The sequence below is a fragment of the Quercus lobata genome, chromosome 2 (assembly GCF_001633185.2).
Source record: "Quercus lobata isolate SW786 chromosome 2, ValleyOak3.0 Primary Assembly, whole genome shotgun sequence".
NCBI lineage: Eukaryota > Viridiplantae > Streptophyta > Magnoliopsida > Fagales > Fagaceae > Quercus > Quercus lobata.
In genome coordinates, this window is record NC_044905.1 from 1270137 (window position 1) to 1288717 (window position 18581).

Consider the following 18581-nt stretch of genomic DNA (forward strand, 5'->3'; position numbering starts at 1 on the left):
AAGTTTGTCACTATCAATCTCTCTGTATTTGTCTATTATTGATTCTTTATATCTTTTGATGGAAATATGAATGTACGCAACGGAAAATTAACGGATCTACTTCATTTGTAATTGATAACATGTATTAAGTAAGTTTCAAAATTTAGGAATAAGAGAGTGTACCTTAGTATGGTGAATTTCAAAACCAAAGATCAGAAGTTCTTGAGAACACTTTCAATCTTCACTCCAATTCCACTTGTGCCCGAAAAGTGTGGTCTCTCAATCAGTTATATGTGTATGTTCTAGAGAGAATGAATGAATGTCTAACATTCACATACATACCATTTCATGTTCTTACAAAAATTCTGTATGTTTCTCTCCACATAACTGATTATCTAATTGGGCTAGCCTTTTGGGCCTTTCCAATTAGGTTTTAGTGTGTGGCTTGGAGTGAGACCAAAAGGGAACAAATAAGACTCTAGCTCCAATGGGCCTTGGGCTTTTCTATCAACTCTTGACAAGTCTAAAGTTACCATTAATTATATTTAATACCACTATATAAATATAATTGCACTCTAGGCCTTATTAATAAATTATATCCTAAGACTTTATTGTACATACAACCCCTTCATAAAATATTCGTAGTAATACAAAGTCATGAATGAAGACTGTCACTTTGTAGATCACTATATCTTAATCCTTGAATATCCAGTTTAATCCTTTTAAGTTATTCATCATATATTTATGAAATAAAATTTCATAAATATATACTTTAATAATTCATTACTAAAGTGGTTAGGCCTAACACTCTAAATAACCGAACCCATTAAACTTATCTCAAGGAAATATTTTATATTTCCGTTAAGAGACTATGAATTTCTTCTTGAGAATATATGTTCTATCAACACTAAATGTGGCTGCCCAACATACTGAGGTTTTGACCGTTACTTTAAATCTCACTCCTGATATATCAAAGCAACCTACATTCCATGATCAGGTCCATTATTCTCTCAGGATTAAGAGTTCATGTAAATATAAGTCATGAGATTTATTATTCATTTGACAGTTGTTAGGAGAATAATGAATCTCACAGTGGTCTAGTTCAATATGTTTTAACTCTTAAAATATATCAACACATCAACTAGAAGTTTTCACTTCCATGATCAAGACAAATCATCTTAGTTGATATGTTATAGTCTTCGCAGATGAAATGCCCAATTTCATCACTGACTACGAACTAAAATTCTGAGTTTACAAAGAACTTGTGACTTATATTTTCTGTGACTTAATCACATAAATCACATACTATGCATCTCATGGACTATGGGTCCGTTTGGATTGAACTTATTGTTGCTGAAACTGAAAACTGAAACTGAAAACATTGTAACAAAATATTTTTTAAATGTGTGAATAGTATCGTGAGACCAATTTTTAATGAAAAAGTTGCTAAAAATGGAATTTGTGGGTCCATGAACAATGCATAGATCACTGTTCACAGTGGAAAGTCAACATTTGCGATTACTGTTCATGCAACAGTGCATGAACAGTAGCCGCATCACTCTGAAATGCGAAAAAAAAAAAAAGAAAAAGAAAAGGATGCGTTTACTCTGTAGCGTGGGTCCCATACCCAAAACGCAAACTCTGAACGCAGGAAAACTCCCAAACCAAACGGGCACTATATGATAATATTCGAATATTCATGTTACCATTATTTCAGATAATAATAAAACAACTTTATTAATCACAATATTAAGTCATACATAATGTCATACATAATATCATACATAGCATCATACAATAGGATTTAAGAGCACTAATCCTAACATCTTCTCCCCCAACAATTTATTAACTCTCTCAATCTCTTCTATTATCTACTATTATGTAATATATGCATGGTTTTAAAAATAGGACCAAACTGACAGGTCTGACTGATTTAACTGGGAGCCGGGTACTAGTCTGGTCTAGTAAAAATGCCCAAAACCGATAAAAAATCGGTAAAAACCGGGAACCAGAAGCAAATCCGATTTTGCCCTTAGTTCGGTTTTTTAAACCATGAATATATGACAGTTTAAATTGACAAATCCAACAACAATACTTTGATCGACTTTCCAAGCAATCTCAACCGGCATCGATATTCTCCACCATCCATTCGACATCTTTAGGTCGAGTGACGTTTTGGGTGTAACTCACGCCCCACCAAGCTATGATTGAATGACCCTATGAAAATGAAAAAAGAAATATATAAATAAATAAATATATATATATATATATATGCACTTTTTTTTTTTTGGGTAAAAAAAAGTTTAGGTGAGGGGAGGCTATCCCATATTAGGGTTAGGGCAAGCCATAGGTCTTAAAGAGGACTTACATTGGACTTATAAATCGCCCACCAAGGAGGACTGTTGCCAGGGGACTCAAACCTGGAGAGGACTTACATTGGATTTATTGATCGTCCACCAATGTTGCACATTTATTTCACATCAGTTTATTTTAATTTTTATGGAAAGTAGGTTAAAATGTAGTTTTAATTGGACAAAAAAATGGTGAGGTTATAAATTTAATATGAGCAAAATAAGAGTTAAATAATGAACCTATCCAAGAACATTTAAATAATGAATTAAATTGAAAATAATTTTAATATGAATAACTAATTTGACAAGTATAGTCAAAATTAAATGATTAAATTTTAAACCATTTTTTTAATATTTATTTAATTATTTTTTTAAGAATCTTAAAAATTCTAATTTAGTCCAATTTCAGTCAAATTCAGTCCACTTAGGTCTACTTTGGTCGAAATCGATCTTATTCAGTCTATTCAGTCCATTTAGGTCCACTTTCAGTTAAAATCGGTCTTATTAGATCCAATTCGGTCTATTCAGTCCATTAGGTCTACTTCGGTCCATTAGGTTTACTTAGGTCCATTCCGATCCACTTTAGTATATTTGGTCCACTTCGGTCTTATTCGGTCTACTTAATTAGGTCTATTTGGTCCATTAGTTTTACTTGGGTCCATTTTGGTTCACTTCGGTCCATTTAGTTTACTTCGGTCCATTTTGGACTAATTAGGCCTTAAATTGATTTTTTTTTCTTTAATTTTTGGATTTAAAGATATGAAATTTTATTCTATTTGGACCAAACTATTTAGTTTAATGGTTAAAAAATAGAAACAAAATAGGTATTAGAAATTAAAAATATAGGCCCTAAAAAGCAATAAAAAATATAAATATTCAAAAGATTATTTTTAAATTCAATTTTCAATAATATATCCTTTACTTATATTTGGAATTTAAAAAAAAAAAAATACTACAATTCTAAACTTATATAATAATTTAACCTTAATTAATGTAACATGTTATATGTGTTCCATAGAATGTGGGTGTATTTTTTTTTTCCTTAAAAATATTCTTGGATATGTTCAAATTAGTCAGCCAATTATGGTATATTTAAAAAAAATATTTTTTATAATATATTCTCAATTTATATAAAAAATATTATAATTATGTAATTTAAATCTTTTTATTAAATTACATTTTTCACACACACACACACACACACACATATCACTATGTATTGTTGTTGAATGCAAAATACATTATATTATATGTTTCATTACATAAAACTTATAAAAATATAAAATATTTTTAAATAACACATGCATTATTTATCTTACAAATATTACATTATATTTTTATAAAATAATTATGTTACATTTTTTTACGCATCGTTTGGGTTTGCTACTAGTTATAATAGCTTTGGTACTCCAATAATACCAAAAGTTCATTAGGGAAAAAACTTCTAGTCAAGTTGGTCATGTCTTGAAAATAAATTAGCATTTACTAGGTGTGGTAATTTGTGTTTGGTGTGTGTCCTAGGGAAGAATTAGCATGCAGTTGGGTAGGTGTGGAGCTCATACCTACCTATAGCTATAAAGCTTTTATCCAGTGTAGTGTAGTGTTATTGATGGTAGTCTTATAATCTTATTGATGGTTGCCAGTGTAGTCTCTGTATATATAATGTGGGAGAAATGTGTATCCAAGGCATTGTTTATATTATTTTTCGTGATTGTTGGGTTAAAATGAATTGACCCCTTGCAAATTAATTAATTACCAAAGTTAATTAATTAGTCAAATTACATGTAATGGCGTGGTAGCACAAACAAATCACCAAATAACTAAATGCAGTGGAAATTAAATTTGACACAGCTGATTTGTTTACGAATGGAGAAAACCACTGAGGCAAAACCCCATTGAGTGAATTTAAGGTCACCACTCCTGAGAATCCACTATTATCAATCACAAGCGGTTACAAGTATAAAGAATCTTACCAAACCCTTTGGCCTATCCCGAAATACCAACTTATAGTTGAACCATTACTCCAATACCTAATTGGACTTGTATTGTAGAGGTAATCTCTCTATTCAATGCACGAATCCCAGTACATGACTAACTCACCAACTTAAAGAAGATTGTTGGCTGCAAAGTTCTTTAGTTCATCAACAATGAAGATCAAGAAACTCCTTGGTCACAAAATCCTTGGCGTAAAGATGCAGTAGCTTCTTCAGAGAGAATGATGAACTAGAGCAATTTCTGCCTCTGGTCGCACAATGCATGCGCGACGACCTTTAAAATAATCCTTATATATGTCTAGGGTTGTGAAAAAAGAAACCCTACACAAATACATAAGCATATGCATGTAATCAGATCTGAAAAGTCTGATTTCATAATTCTCGACAGATACAGCTTGTGTCGAGATTGCTGTCGAGTTTTAATGAACAACTCTTCTTTACTTGTTTCTTGGTCAGATTTTCATAGCTTTAACACTTGACTTAAATAACATGTTTCTTGAAGTCTTAAACTCATCCTCGATAGAAGTCTTTTTGTTGAGATTGCTGTCAAGTTTTAATGAACAGCTCTTCTTCACTTGTTTCTTGGTCAGATCTTCATGATTTTAACACTTGACTTGAACAACATGTTTCTTGAAGTCTTAAACTCATCCTAGATCTATCAAATTACAAGTAAAGTGCATTTTTTCAAAGGATTAGCCAATTATATAAAATATGTCCCTAACAGTGATTATCTCTTCTTACCTCTTCCACCTGTATCATATTTTTGGAAGGACAAGTTGACATTGCTACGGAAAAAGCTTTCAAGAGTGGCAAACAATACTAGCCCATCTAAATGACAGTGACTTGTTACAAAATTAATGAATTATTAATTTATTATACACTTAAACCAGGTACTTGTTACAAAATTAATGAATTATTAATTTATTATACACTTAAACCAGGTGAGTAGCGATGCAGCATTAATATACCATAGAAGTTTAGGGCATGTTTGGTACATTAACTTAAACACATATTTTTAGTTTTTAAATAACATTACACGTATTTTTACATACTTTTTTATTTACACGTATTTTCAAAAAAATTGAAAATTATTATTTAAATACACATATCAAACGGACTGGTGAAGCCTAGTCCAACGTTGTCAATTAGAAATGATGAATAATTCAAGGAATCTATTTAGTAAAACGTGGTAGTTGGTACCATGTCCTGATAGGGGGAGACAGAGTACTAAGTCAGCAAATTGACATAGAAACCTATTTGAATTTTGAAGTGACGTTGAATTGATTTGAGAACTGATTCATATTAAGGCCAGAAGATGTGTCAATAATCCCCCAAATTCATGAAACATTTAGGATGGATAATGGATTTGACATATTGGCCATGCTTAATTCATAGTTTATTTGCTTATATACAGATTATTAAAACCTCATTGATTTTTGGTACAATTAAATTTTAATTAATTTTCAGCAAATAAAAAATCATCAAAATCAGCAAAATGGTCATCCAAATGCATTGGAAAGACTACTTCACGCTCTAATAAATTGCATCAGAGAGTAATTCACGAATTGAGATAGATTTTGTACACAATCAGCAGCATTTGATTACCAAGAAAAAGAGCATACACAAGCTAACCAAAAGGCAAAAATTTGAGGCAACAATACCATACAAAGTTACAAACTAACTACAAGAGTAAGTTCTATGTGAACTGAACTGCCTAGCTGGTGGGTTTAATCATAATTTTCTAACTAATGCCACCATCCTGGCCTCTCTTGCCCCAAAGAAACACGGTGGCTGCTCCCTTTTAGCAATAATGAACGATGATGAACAATCTGTCATAAATCAAAAAGGTTAAAAAAAAAAAAAAAAAGCAAAATCCATTGAATTTTCCAAATCAGAGCAATAGTGCATGGCACTTTTAAGTTTAGAACACCTTTCTAAGGACTCCTTTGGTGAAAAAACTTCAGGTTCTCAATCTTCAATCCTTGTGTTAAAAGTGAAACTTGGAAATATTGTTGCCAGACTCAGATCCCTAGAGTATGTTACAAATATACCAAGCACAGTCAGTATAAGATTTCTGGAATCAACAAAATAGTTGGGCAGGCACATAGATTCAAAGAGGAGTAAATGAATTAATTAGGGGACAGAAATATATTGTAAAGACATGGATACTTCAAATAAGGTAGTGTCATGTTCTTCAAGACGTTTGGGTTTCTAAGAACAAAATCCTTCCACTCTTCGGAATTGATTCTATCATCCTTGTCAGCATCAGCATCTGCAAATGTCTGCAAGAGTGATCTTATGAGTACTAGTGTGTTTCAAACAATGACATAAGTTAGAATGATCCAATTTAGATATATTCTTACACTGTCCATGATAGCCTCAAGAAGATCATCTGACAATGTTATATCAGATTCCATTAAAGTGACAACTACCATTGCCTTAACCTGATATCAACCAAAGGGTGCTTTTAGCTAAAAGAACCTTTGGGGAACATAAAATGGCTTAGGCATTGGTCTTCGAAAAAAATTGCTATAGAACCAAAGACTACAAAGTATACTTACTTCTTCTCGCTCTATAAACCCAGTTTGTCTCAGATCATACAGCCTGAATGCAACTGCAAGAACTCAACAAGAAACACAGATTGATGGATCCATGAATTGCAGTTGACTGTATAAAACAAAAGATTGTCTCTTGAACACTTACAATCAATTTTTTCTTCCATGGGAGCATTGGGATGGAAGACACTGAGTGCATGGACAAATTCGTCAAATTCAATGACACCATTTTTCTTTTCATCAAATAGATAAAAAACCTAGAAGAGCACAAGTAATAGTTGAATATATTTTAGAGAGAGAGAGAGAGAGAGATACTAATATTCACATGTAAAATCTCTTTTATCCGGAGCTGACAGTTAAGCAATAGACAAACTCTGTTTCTTAACCAGTACCAAGGGAAACTTGTTATCTTTATAAAAGCTTTTATTTTTTTTTTTTTTTCAATGTGGCTTTTATTCCACTACAAACTATTACTACAGTTCAATTGTTGAATTGTTACTACTATCATAGTTTAAATTGTTTAATACCACCAAGCAATAAATTCGAAGCAAAATGCTCACAATAGAAGGGGAAGAGAGTAGAAGAAGAAGAAAGACAAAAGTTATTACAGTCCATTTACCCTGTCCAGAAAGAGATTTTCACCGCTTGGAGTTTTGAACAGTGCTAAATGAAGCTCTTCCTACAAGATAACAAACATAAATTATAACTATATACAACTATTGATTAAAACCTTGTGAATATGTGATCAACGTTAATGTGTCCATAAACTATCAATCAAGGCCACTGCATACTCAAATTGGATGATGATCATGTATATAAGTGTTAAGTGTCAATAAATTATGTATGCCCTTTCTGCCCTTTCTTTTTTCCTCCCTCTTTCATAAAAAAATAAGTTCACATCATCAGCCAAACCTAAATTTTTTTGGATAGATTTGTCTCACTGACTCAAGAAACACTAAACTAAATCCTCCTCTCAACCAAGCCTTAACCCCCACTAACCCAATAAAAGTCCAATCTGAAGTATTAATCTCAATTTTCATAACTTGATCATCCTAATTATACCATGTATCACTGAACTTGTCAACTAATTACTCATGAAAAGGGAAAAACCATGTACTACCTCTCCATTTAGACACAATAAGTTTTATTTTCATCCAAAAAACACACACACACTAGTTGAAGGAAGAAATAAGAAAAAAAGAAAAGAAAAAAGAAATCCCTGAAATGCATCATCCAGCAAAAAATAACACAACCAGACCAATTCCCAAGAATCAAAATCTACTTACCTTTTGAATCAACCCATCGTCAATAATTGAACTACTCAACTTCTTAAACAGCTCGTATAATGCCTCAACTTCATTCACAGTAACTGCATCATTAAGAGCATATGCATTAGCTCATATAAAATAGCATAAAGCTGAAAATATAGTCAGTGAAGCCCAAAAATACCCACATCAGATTATAAACTAGTTATGCTAATGCTTTTGCAAATATACAACTTACTATAGTTTATACAAAATAAATTTTTATTATTTCTTTACATTTATTGATGGTAAAGGAAGATGGTAGATGGTGATTATTGTATACATATATAGAAAGAGAAACAATTAAATTTTTTTAGAACAATTGATATTATAATCCTTATATAGAATATACTTTTTTTGCAGTCGTAGAAAAGTGTAATACAAATCCTATATTACAATGAACTATGTTGGGTTAAAATGAATTGACCTATTTACAAATTAATTAATTACCCAAATTAATTAATTAGTCAAATTACATGTAATAGCGTGATAGCACAAACAAATCATCAACTAAACTAAATGTAACGGAAAATAAATTTGACACAAGTGATTTGTTTATAAATAGGGAAAATCACTGAAGCAAAACCCCACCAGATGAATTTAAGGTCACTACTCCCAAAAACCTACTATTATTAATCATAAGTGGTTACAAGTATAAGAAACCTTACCAAACCCTTTGGCCTATCATGAAATACCAATTTACAGTTGAACTCTTACCCCAGTACCCAATTGGACTTGTATTGTAGTGGACAATCTTTTCATTCAATGCACGAATCTCAATACATGACTAACTAATAATGCATAGATCCTAGTATGTGACTAACTCACCAACTTGAAGAAGATTGTTGGTTGCAAAGTTCTTCAATTCATCAACAATGAAGATCAGGAAATTCCTTGGTCACAAAACTTTTGGCGTAAAGATGCAGTAGCTTCTACAGAGAGAATAATGAACTAGGGCATTATTTGCATGTATTATTTTTGCATCGTCTTATGACGACCTTTAAAATAATCCTTATATATGTTTAGGGTTGTGAAAAAAGAAACCCCACACAAATACATAAGAATATGCGTGTAATCAGATCTGAAAAGTCTAATTTCGTAATTCTCGACAGATATAGTTTGTGTCAAAAATTTGTCAAGTTTCAACACTAATTCTCGATAGAAAGGATTTTGTCGAGACTTTTATTGAGTTTTAAAGAACAGTAATTTCTTCACTTGTTTCTTGATTAGATTTGCATGGTTTCAATTCTTAACTTGAACATTTGTTTCTTGAAGTACTAAACCTATCTTAGATCTACCCAATTACAAGTAAAGTGCGTTTTGTCAAAGGATTAACCAATTTACATAAAATATGTCCCTAACAAACTATAAGAGCATCTCTAATAGTCTTTCTAAATTTTTGTACGGTTTAGAGAATGAACAATAACTTTTTCCTTTTACCTACTTAATTTTTCAAATACGCTTTCCAATAGACTCTATCTTTTTCTTTATTCCATTAAAATATTATTTCTTCATTATTTCTTTATTCTTTTTTTTTTAATATTTCTTAGTTCATTCATAAAGTCTATATTTTTCAAATTCCAAACAAAATTAACAATTTTATATTTTTTTTAATGAGACGTGTTGTGTCTATAATATTTTTTCGCAATATTTTCACAACAAAATCTTATATGGTAAGTTATTGATGAGAATGCAAAATGTCATATTTTTATCCATTAATGTTTAGTTTTTTATATTTATTTGGTGCCTAAATGTACTCATTATTCTTATATTTTGATTTAGGATGCAAATGGAGGCATTAAGTGCAAAACGAAGCTAATTGGACAATTTTAGACAGTTTCGACATCACTTTGTAATCTGGGCATAACTTTCTCATCTAAACTCCGATTGAGATGATTCGAAATGCTATGGAACTCCAAGAAAAAGCTCTACAACTTTCATGTTTTGAGTTTTGAGAGATACTGGCTGCATCAAGGTCGAAATCGGGCTTGAATTTGCTGCACCTGCACTGTTGACATTCTAGAATGTTCCTTTGCCTGAAATTCTAATACGTGGATTTGATGCGGTTTATTTTTGGAAGTTTCCAGATCTGGTGCACGAAATGTCCAGATGAAAACACCACTTTCCTAGTTATATTAGGACTCTATTATATTTATTTTATATTTTTCTTTAACTAGTCAGATTTGGATGCTGTTATTTTAGGATAATATTTAGAATATTTTTAGGAGATCTTGTAGGCTTGGAAAACGGGGAATTAACGTGTATAAAGGGGAGGAAAAATCAGACTTGAGATACATCTCTCTCTCCCCTCTTCTCTAACTACTCCTTTGAGTTTTCATCATGGCCCTGCGTGGCTAAACTTTTATACTTGATCAAAGGAAATTGAAGCCTCGGAATCAATAAAACTGTGAGATCTAATTTGTTTTTATTGTTCAATTTATGCTTTGAATATTAGATGTTCTTCTGTGCCTATTTTCATGATGGTCTCGTTTAATTACTAGGAGGTCTACTAGTTTATTGTTCGTTGCAATCTACTACTAGGTTAGATATCAAATCCGTAATTGTTTGATTTCTCTAATTTGTGAAGTAACCAAGATTTAATGATTTATTGTGTCAAAAATTATTAGATCTTAGGAAGAACGCTCGACTAAATTAAATACAACCACTTGTACTTGTGTTGTTTAGTTTCATCGATCTTTCTAATTCTTAAGGCTGCTACTAGATTAAACCTTTAACGCTTGTCTTGGGTTGTTTGGTAGTTAGGGTTAATTAGATTGCTTGTTTTCTAATTAACTGCGACTAAGGAGAGATAGGAAAATAGTTCCAACGGTGAATATTCAAAGGGTGAATTGATATATATTTGCATCAATGATCAGTTGTAAAATTTCGATGGTGGATGTTGACTTAGACCAAGTTTTGTTCTTTTGATTGATTTCGATACTTTAATTTGAATTGTTCCTTTTTTTTTTTCCCTTAAAATTGTTTTCATTATACTCAAACCCCCCCTCCTTGTTCACGTAGTACAAAACTAGGCTAGATACTCTCCGTGGGAACGATCATTACTTGCACTACTACATATTTTTTAGGAGTATAGGTTTTATTTTTGGTTGCATGCGATAGCACACTAGTTATTACTAGTTCTAATTTGGACCCACCACTTAAGTTATTTTTTTACTCACCAATATCAACTAATAACAATCTGTCACTTAAAATTTATTGTGAAAGTAATGTGAAAATATTGTGGTAACATTTCTCAATTTTGATTTCTTAGGGTCTGTTTGGGATTCATTTATTTTACCGAAACAGAAATTTTTTTGCTGAAAGTACTACTGTAAATCAAGGTAAAAGTTAGCTAAAATAATACAGTAAGACTCATAAATATTACTGTAAGGACGCGATTCGTGGCGGACCGTAACAGTGTCGGGTTCGCACGTGAAAAGGCCCAAACAATATCATTTGTAGAGCGTGGGTTTGGAAGGCTAGGCCTTGATCGACAGGCGGTGGGTTTTTCGTGGTGTTCGTACGAGTTTAAGTTTTCCTTCACCCCCGGAGTCTTTCTCCTGGAGGTGGGCTGGGAGGCTCTGGTTTTTGGCCATTTTTCCCAACCTCTCCTTTAGGTTACTTGTTTTTCCTTTTATATTCGCCTGCGTTCATTGTCCTTCGTCCACGTATAGGGTCAACCTTTTCAAGATTGATACTTGTCCCATCAGCCCATATTCAAAGTCGTTGGGGGTGGTTGTAAAAGCCAAAGAATGCGGCCCTGTCAGGTTCAGAGCATTGAATGGCAGTAAGGGCAGCTTTCCCTGGATATTTTAGATCTTTCTTCCTGGTTTCAGTCCTATACCGTTTTTACCCTTCTTTCAGGGGGGGGACTTTGGGTCTGCCGAGGACTGAGCTGTCCTCGGCGATATCCACAGGTTATTTTGTCGAGCTTGGGCCATAGCCCTCCTCGGCTTGGGACTTCAGATTCTCCCCGGGTAGATGGGCCTGGCCCATAAATCATTTGGGTCCCACAATTACCAAAAAGTGTAATAGAGTTCATAAATAGTAGCAAAAATAAGATAAATAGTAAAATAAACTGATAACTTTCATCAATCTGAAACGCACACTTATTCTTTATATTATTTTTCCTTTTTTTCTTTAGTTTTTTTTTTTTTTTTCATTTATAGGTTTTTTCATTTCTTTTTTTCTCTTCCACACACGTACATCTACCCCTATATCTACCTTCACTTTTTTTTTTTGACTTTTTGTTTTTTCTAGTTCTTAATCACCAGAACATTTTGAACATATCTATTTGCATCGATGATCAGTTGTAAAATTTCAATGGTGGATGTTGACTTAGACCAAGGTTTGTTCTTTTGATCAATTTTGATACTTTAATTTGAATTGTTCCTTTTTTTTCCTCTTAAAATTGTTTTCATTATACTCAAACCCCCCCTCCTTGTTCACGTAGTACAAAACTAGGCTAGATACTCTCTGTGGGAACGATCATTACTCGCACTACTGCATATTTTTTAGGAGTATAAGTTTTATTTTTGGTTGCATGCGATAGCACACCAGTTATTACTAGTTCTAATTTGGACCCACCACTTAAATTATTTTTTTACTCGCCAATATCAACTAATAACAATCTGTCACTTAAAATTTATTGTGAAAGTATTGTGAAAATATTGTGGTAACATTTCTCAATTTTGATTTCTTAGGGTCTGTTTAGGATCCACTTATTTTATTGAAACAGAAATTTTTTTACTGAAAGTACTACTGTAAATAAAGGTAAAAGTTAGCTAAAATAGTACAGTAAGACTCATAAATATTACCAAAAAGTGTAATAGAGTTCATAAATAGTAGCAAAAATAAGATAAATAGTAAAATAAGCTCATAACTTTCATCAATGTGAAACGCACACTTATTCTTTATATTATTTTTCCTTTTTTTCTTTTTTTTTTTATTTTTTTTTATTTTTTTTTTCATTTATACGTTTTTTCTCTGTGAGAATGATCATTACTCGCACTACTACAGATTTTTTAGGAGTATAGGTTTTATTTTTGGTTGCATACGATAGCACACCAGTTATTACTAGTTCTAATTTGGACCCACCACTTACATTATCTTTTTACTCGCCAATATCAACTAATAACAATCTATCACTTAAAATTTATTGTGAAAGTATTGTGAAAATATTGTGGTAACATTTCTCAATTTTGATTTCTTAGGGTCTGTTTAGGATCCACTTATTTTACTGAAACAGAAATTTTTTTGCTGAAAGTACTACTGTAAATAAATGTAAAAGTTAGCTAAAATAGTACAGTAAGACTCATAAATATTACTAAAAAGTGTAATAGAGTTCATAAATAGTAACAAAAATAAGATAAATAGTAAAATAAGCTCATAACTTTCATCAATGTGAAACGCACACTTATTCTTTATATTATTTTTCCTTTTTTACTTTAGTTTTTTCTTTTCTTTTTTTTCTCTTCCACACACGTACACCTACCCCTATATCTACCTTCACTTCTTCTTTTTTTGACTTTTTGTTTTTCTAGTTCTTGATCACCAGAACATTTTGAACATATCTCCACTTCTCCCTCTTTCTCTTACCCACACAAATTTCTCTCCCTCTATCTCACATAGACAAATTCTCTCTCTCATACACACATAGATCACCGGCAAAGAACAAAGATTAGAGAGAGTTGGCCTATTAAATTTGCATTCATGCACGCCGCTTGGTTCGCTCCATCGCCGCTCATCCTCCTTCCCACTTCTAAGAACATGCAGCTTAATCACCATATTGGTAATATCGGTGTTCTACATGTTTTTTATTTTTATTTTTATTTTTGGTTCTAGTTTGATTAGTTTTATTTTGTATGAAATATTGTATTTTCTCTTTGTTTTGATTGTGTCTCCCTCTTGAGATCAAAGACGATTGAGAGAGAGAGAATTTGGGATGAGTTGTGTAGCAGTTGTGAATATTAAGTAAAAAAATGAATATTTTACTTGAGTAGTTGAATTTTTTATTCTCATAAATTGTTTTGCTAAGGAATGGTAGGCCATTAAATCAAGAGAGCCACTATTCGTTAGCAAACAAATTTTTGCTCATAAATAGTAATTTAGAGACTGTTTGAGTAATCTTTTGTGAGTTTACAAGCTCTAACAGGAGTATATACAATAGATTAAATATTAAACTAATAGATGTTAAATTATCTAAACAAATCGTACCATTAAAAAATAACATATATCATATATAGACTGCGACGAAATGAGTTGGAAGTACTTCCAAAAAGCGCTTACAAATGGTTTCGCTGGCTAAGCGAGCTATCTCTTCAAAGCGGTTCCCGCAGTTCTGTAGGCGTGGTGGCCTGCACTCGAAGCAACCCTTGAAAGTGAATATCAGACGCTCAAATATGGCTATAAGCGGTGTACACGCCACACTGACACACTCGCATATTGTTAAAGAACTCGATCCCTGTACAATAAACAAGACACATCATTCGTATATATTATTGCATGAAAAACGGTGAGCCACCCCAACAATAATAAAAAATTAAAAACTAAAACCAACGGCGAAAGTAGGTGGTATTTACTGAATAATCCATGTTTGGTTTGGCGAGGTCTGTTGAGTCAGAGTTTGAAGTTATACCCCGTACAGATTTGCAGGTAATGATGTAAAGACAGAGAGATAAGGAAGGTGAGGAAGGAAAGGACAAAGAGAAATGAATGGATTGTAGCCTAGTGGCAGTCAATGTCATTGTATATCTTTAACTCGGGTTCTATCTCCCTCGTTTACCAAAAAAAAAAGAAAGAAAGACAGAGACAATACACACCACGACTACAGACCCATACAACAACACGTACCATTAAAACAGAGCTCAGAGAGCAACAACACAACAACCCAAAAACTACAAAAAAAAACCCAATGAGAGCCCAACAGCTGGAACAAAAACAAAAAGCAAGACTGTTGGACGACTATTGACAGCAAGCAGGGACCGAGTTAGAAATTTTTGTTTGGGGCTAAGTTGTAACACTAATATATTTATCAAGATAATTTCATACACACACATAAATATACATGCTTTTTTTTTTATTATATACACAAAACTTTTTTATTTGATAAGTTATATATATACACACACCCAACAAAAAAAGAGCTTAACATTTTCAATCAAAATTATGTCTGATGGCTATCTTTCATAAAATTAATAAAATACATTTTCACAATTTTCATAGTGAAATTCTTAAAAAGTTTCATTTTCTATAAAAATTATCAAATTTTATACTAATGTAAGTAAAATTATTCAATTGACCTAATGTAATTTTCAAAAACAAGAATGATCCAAAACTTGGAGAAACAAATTAGGGTCCAAACATATTTAAAACTATTTTGCTTTGACCCATTATGTGGCAACTAAAGAAATATTTCATGTGTAGTTTTAGTGACAATAATTTTTTAATGAGTCAATGACTTGTTAATCGCCACATAACAGGTTGAAAAAGATAAATTCAAACATGTTTGGTGCCAAACTTTTTCAAATATTTAACAGATATAAAAGCACATTTTACAATAAAAAATATAATTGCAAAAAATAAAGTTGTCTCTATAACTATTAGACCAGTTATTTTTTTTAAAGCATCATTGTACTAATTCAAATACTTAGGGGGGCTAATTCTTATTTTTGTAGACTAAATTTTGAAAACATTAAAATAATTATATATATATTTTAAAAAATTTCAAAATTTTGGGGGGTCCATGGCCCCCCACCCTTCAACATGGCTCCGCCCATGACAGCAACAACTCCGGGATGAAACAGTACCCGTTGAGTCCTAGTATAGTCATTTCCACAAAAAGGTGGGGGATGTATAGTATAAGATTTCTCACTTAGATTGAGACACTCCCCATTTCGCCAGCATATCCTCTTAGGCAGCGGCACTTGAAAAAAAAGAAAAAGAAAAAGAAAAAAACAACGACAATGACAACTTTGCCCCCGTTAAATTAAACTTTACTTCATAATTTGTTCTATTTAATGTGAAAGATAAAAAATCATGAAACATTCAACTAAATGATACAAAAAATACTTATTTTTTAATTAGAAATGTCTTAAAATGTTGAACTAAATAAAACAAAAAGTCAATAATTAATTTGTTCTTATCTCTTATGTGGTTTAAGAGTATTTCAATTCTTTTAGAGTGTGCCACATGTCAGAACCTCATTCTCTCCTGTATAAGGTCTATGCTTATATATATATATATTGATTGATTGAATGATTGATATTGATGATTGGGGCTTTCAAGCAAAAAAAAAAAAAAAAAAGGCAAAAACCACATTTTCGTCCCTACATTTTCACGCAATTCCCAATTTGATCCCTAACTTTTTTTCCACCAATTTTAATCCTTATACTAGAAAATGCGTCTCGTTTTTGTCATTGCCATTACATCAGAGACGGAAAATGAACACATAACAAACGGAGTGCACTGTTGGCACACTAAAAGCTGACGTGACCATTAAAATAATAATAAAAAAATGTTATTTGGCATTTAAAAATGCCACGTCATTAAAAAAATTAATTTATTAATTTTAACTAAATAAAGAAATTAAAAATAGAAATAAAAATAAAAAATTACATGAATTGAGATTTAAGTGTGTCTTGAACAATAACAACAAGAACACAAACCCAGATGTACGAACACAAAATTAAAATCCAAAAATCACAAACCCAAAAAATAAGAACAGAAAATTAAACTATAGATCCGCATCAAATTAAACATGAACAAAAAATTAAACATGAAAACAAAATTTAAAACCCAGAAAATTCGAACCTCAGAGCTAAAACCAAGAATTAGAATTTATGCCAACATTCTTGACAAACCCAGATAAAATTGATAAATTAAACATAAACACATTAAATATTTGAACAAGAACAGAAACCCAGCAAATTTAAAACCCAAAAAATTAAATTCAAACCCAGATTCAAACCTAGATTCAAAAATTTAAATTCAAACTCATATTTCAAACCCCCACACCACCAAAACATCAAACACAAAAATCAAATCCAAATTTTTGGCCCCCAAACACTAAATCAAACCCAGATTTTCGGCCCCCAAAACTCAAAACTCAAAACCCAAATTTTCTTATACTTTCTGAGAAACCAAACACAGACCTCAAATCCAAGCAGCACATCATATAACCTCAAGCAGATTTGGTCCTCTACTCCACTCTCCACCAATGGAATCGTACACCAACACAAGCCCCTCTCTCAAACCTCACAAACTCCTCCCACTCTGTCGTAACAAGTCGTCGATTGTTTTTGGAGACTCCACTGATTCTCGAACCGCCTAGTTCACTCCCTTGCTGTTCAACCCAAAGCACAACACCTTTTACTACTTGGAGCTGCTGGGGATTAGTGTCGAATGGAGACGTGTTCGTGGTGTTACACCTTCGTTGGTCAAGCTCGACCCAGTTGGGAACGGTGGGGTTATCATCGATTCAGGTATGTCCGTGACCCGTTTGACCCGACTTGCTTATTTGGCATTCGGGGACGCTTTCAAGGCTGGAGCTTCGAATCTGAAACGGGCACTTGAGTTCTAGGTTTTTGCTTTGCATTTGCTAGTACGCTCAGTGGCTTGTCCATTATTGGGAATATCCAGCAACTTCCCTTGGAGGAGTATAAGGTGTATGAACATTCAATGGATTAGTGTGTACTTATGTTTAATTTTGTGATCTTATTTTTTGAGTTATTCGTGATTTTTAGTTTTCAATTTTGAGATCTTAAGTCTAGGTTGGTGTTCTTGTTCAAGATACTTTTAGATCTTAATTCATTTGAATTTTGATTTTTATTTCTGTTTTGATTTTTTTTTTAGTTAAAATTAATAAATTAATTTTTTTTTAAATTTAGATGCTGACGTGGCATTTTTTAATGCCAAATAACATCTTTTTTTATTTTAATGGTCACGTTAGCTTTTAGTGTGCCAACAGTGCACTCCGTTTGCCACGTGTGCATTTTCCATCTCTGATGTAACGGCAGGGATAAAAATGAGACGCATTTTCTAGGATAGGGACAAAAATCGGTGGAAAAAAAAGTTAGGGACCAAAATGGAATCAAGTAAAAATGTAGGGACGAAAATGTGGTTTTCGCCAAAAAAAAAAAAAAAAAAACCCAAAAAAAATTTGAACTAAAATCTGAAAAAAAAAAAATATATATATATATATATATATTATAACATTGCTTGGTTATGTACATTGAAAGAGATGTAACTTGTAATATTGATAATGAGACTATCATGCAATGATTTCAAAATATGAAAACTTGTAGAAGGAAATTGTAAACTGATTTGCATGTTTTTTTTATTGTTGTTGTTGTCAATATATGAATTTCTTTTTTTATTAGATTGTATAATTTATACTTC

The 18581-nt window shown here is 32.1% G+C and overlaps 1 protein-coding gene across 1 annotated transcript; it reads right to left on the reverse strand.

Moving 5' to 3' along the window:
- Positions 1-5875: 5875 nt before the first annotated feature.
- On the reverse strand, positions 5876-14888 carry LOC115975011 (calcineurin B-like protein 10). Its single transcript, XM_031095639.1, has 10 exons — positions 14765-14888; positions 14472-14646; positions 8166-8248; positions 7499-7558; positions 7028-7136; positions 6886-6938; positions 6688-6768; positions 6494-6606; positions 6255-6353; positions 5876-6153 (listed from the first exon to the last, which is right to left on the reverse strand). Exons 1-9 carry the CDS (start codon positions 14774-14776, stop codon positions 6293-6295), a joined length of 747 nt encoding a protein of 248 aa, XP_030951499.1. The 5' UTR covers positions 14777-14888; the 3' UTR covers positions 5876-6153; positions 6255-6292.
- Between the last annotated feature and the right edge of the window lie 3693 nt (positions 14889-18581).

What these genes read in the sequence shown, in the direction of transcription:
- LOC115975011 (XM_031095639.1), bottom strand. An exon ending in ACGATGGGTTGATTCAAAAG is followed by an intron (nt 7,559 to 8,165) that starts GTAAGTAGATTT and finishes GTTATCTTGTAG; the next exon opens with GAAGAGCTTCATTTAGCACT. An exon ending in TTGAGGCTATCATGGACAGT is followed by an intron (nt 6,607 to 6,687) that starts GTAAGAATATAT and finishes TCACTCTTGCAG; the next exon opens with ACATTTGCAGATGCTGATGC.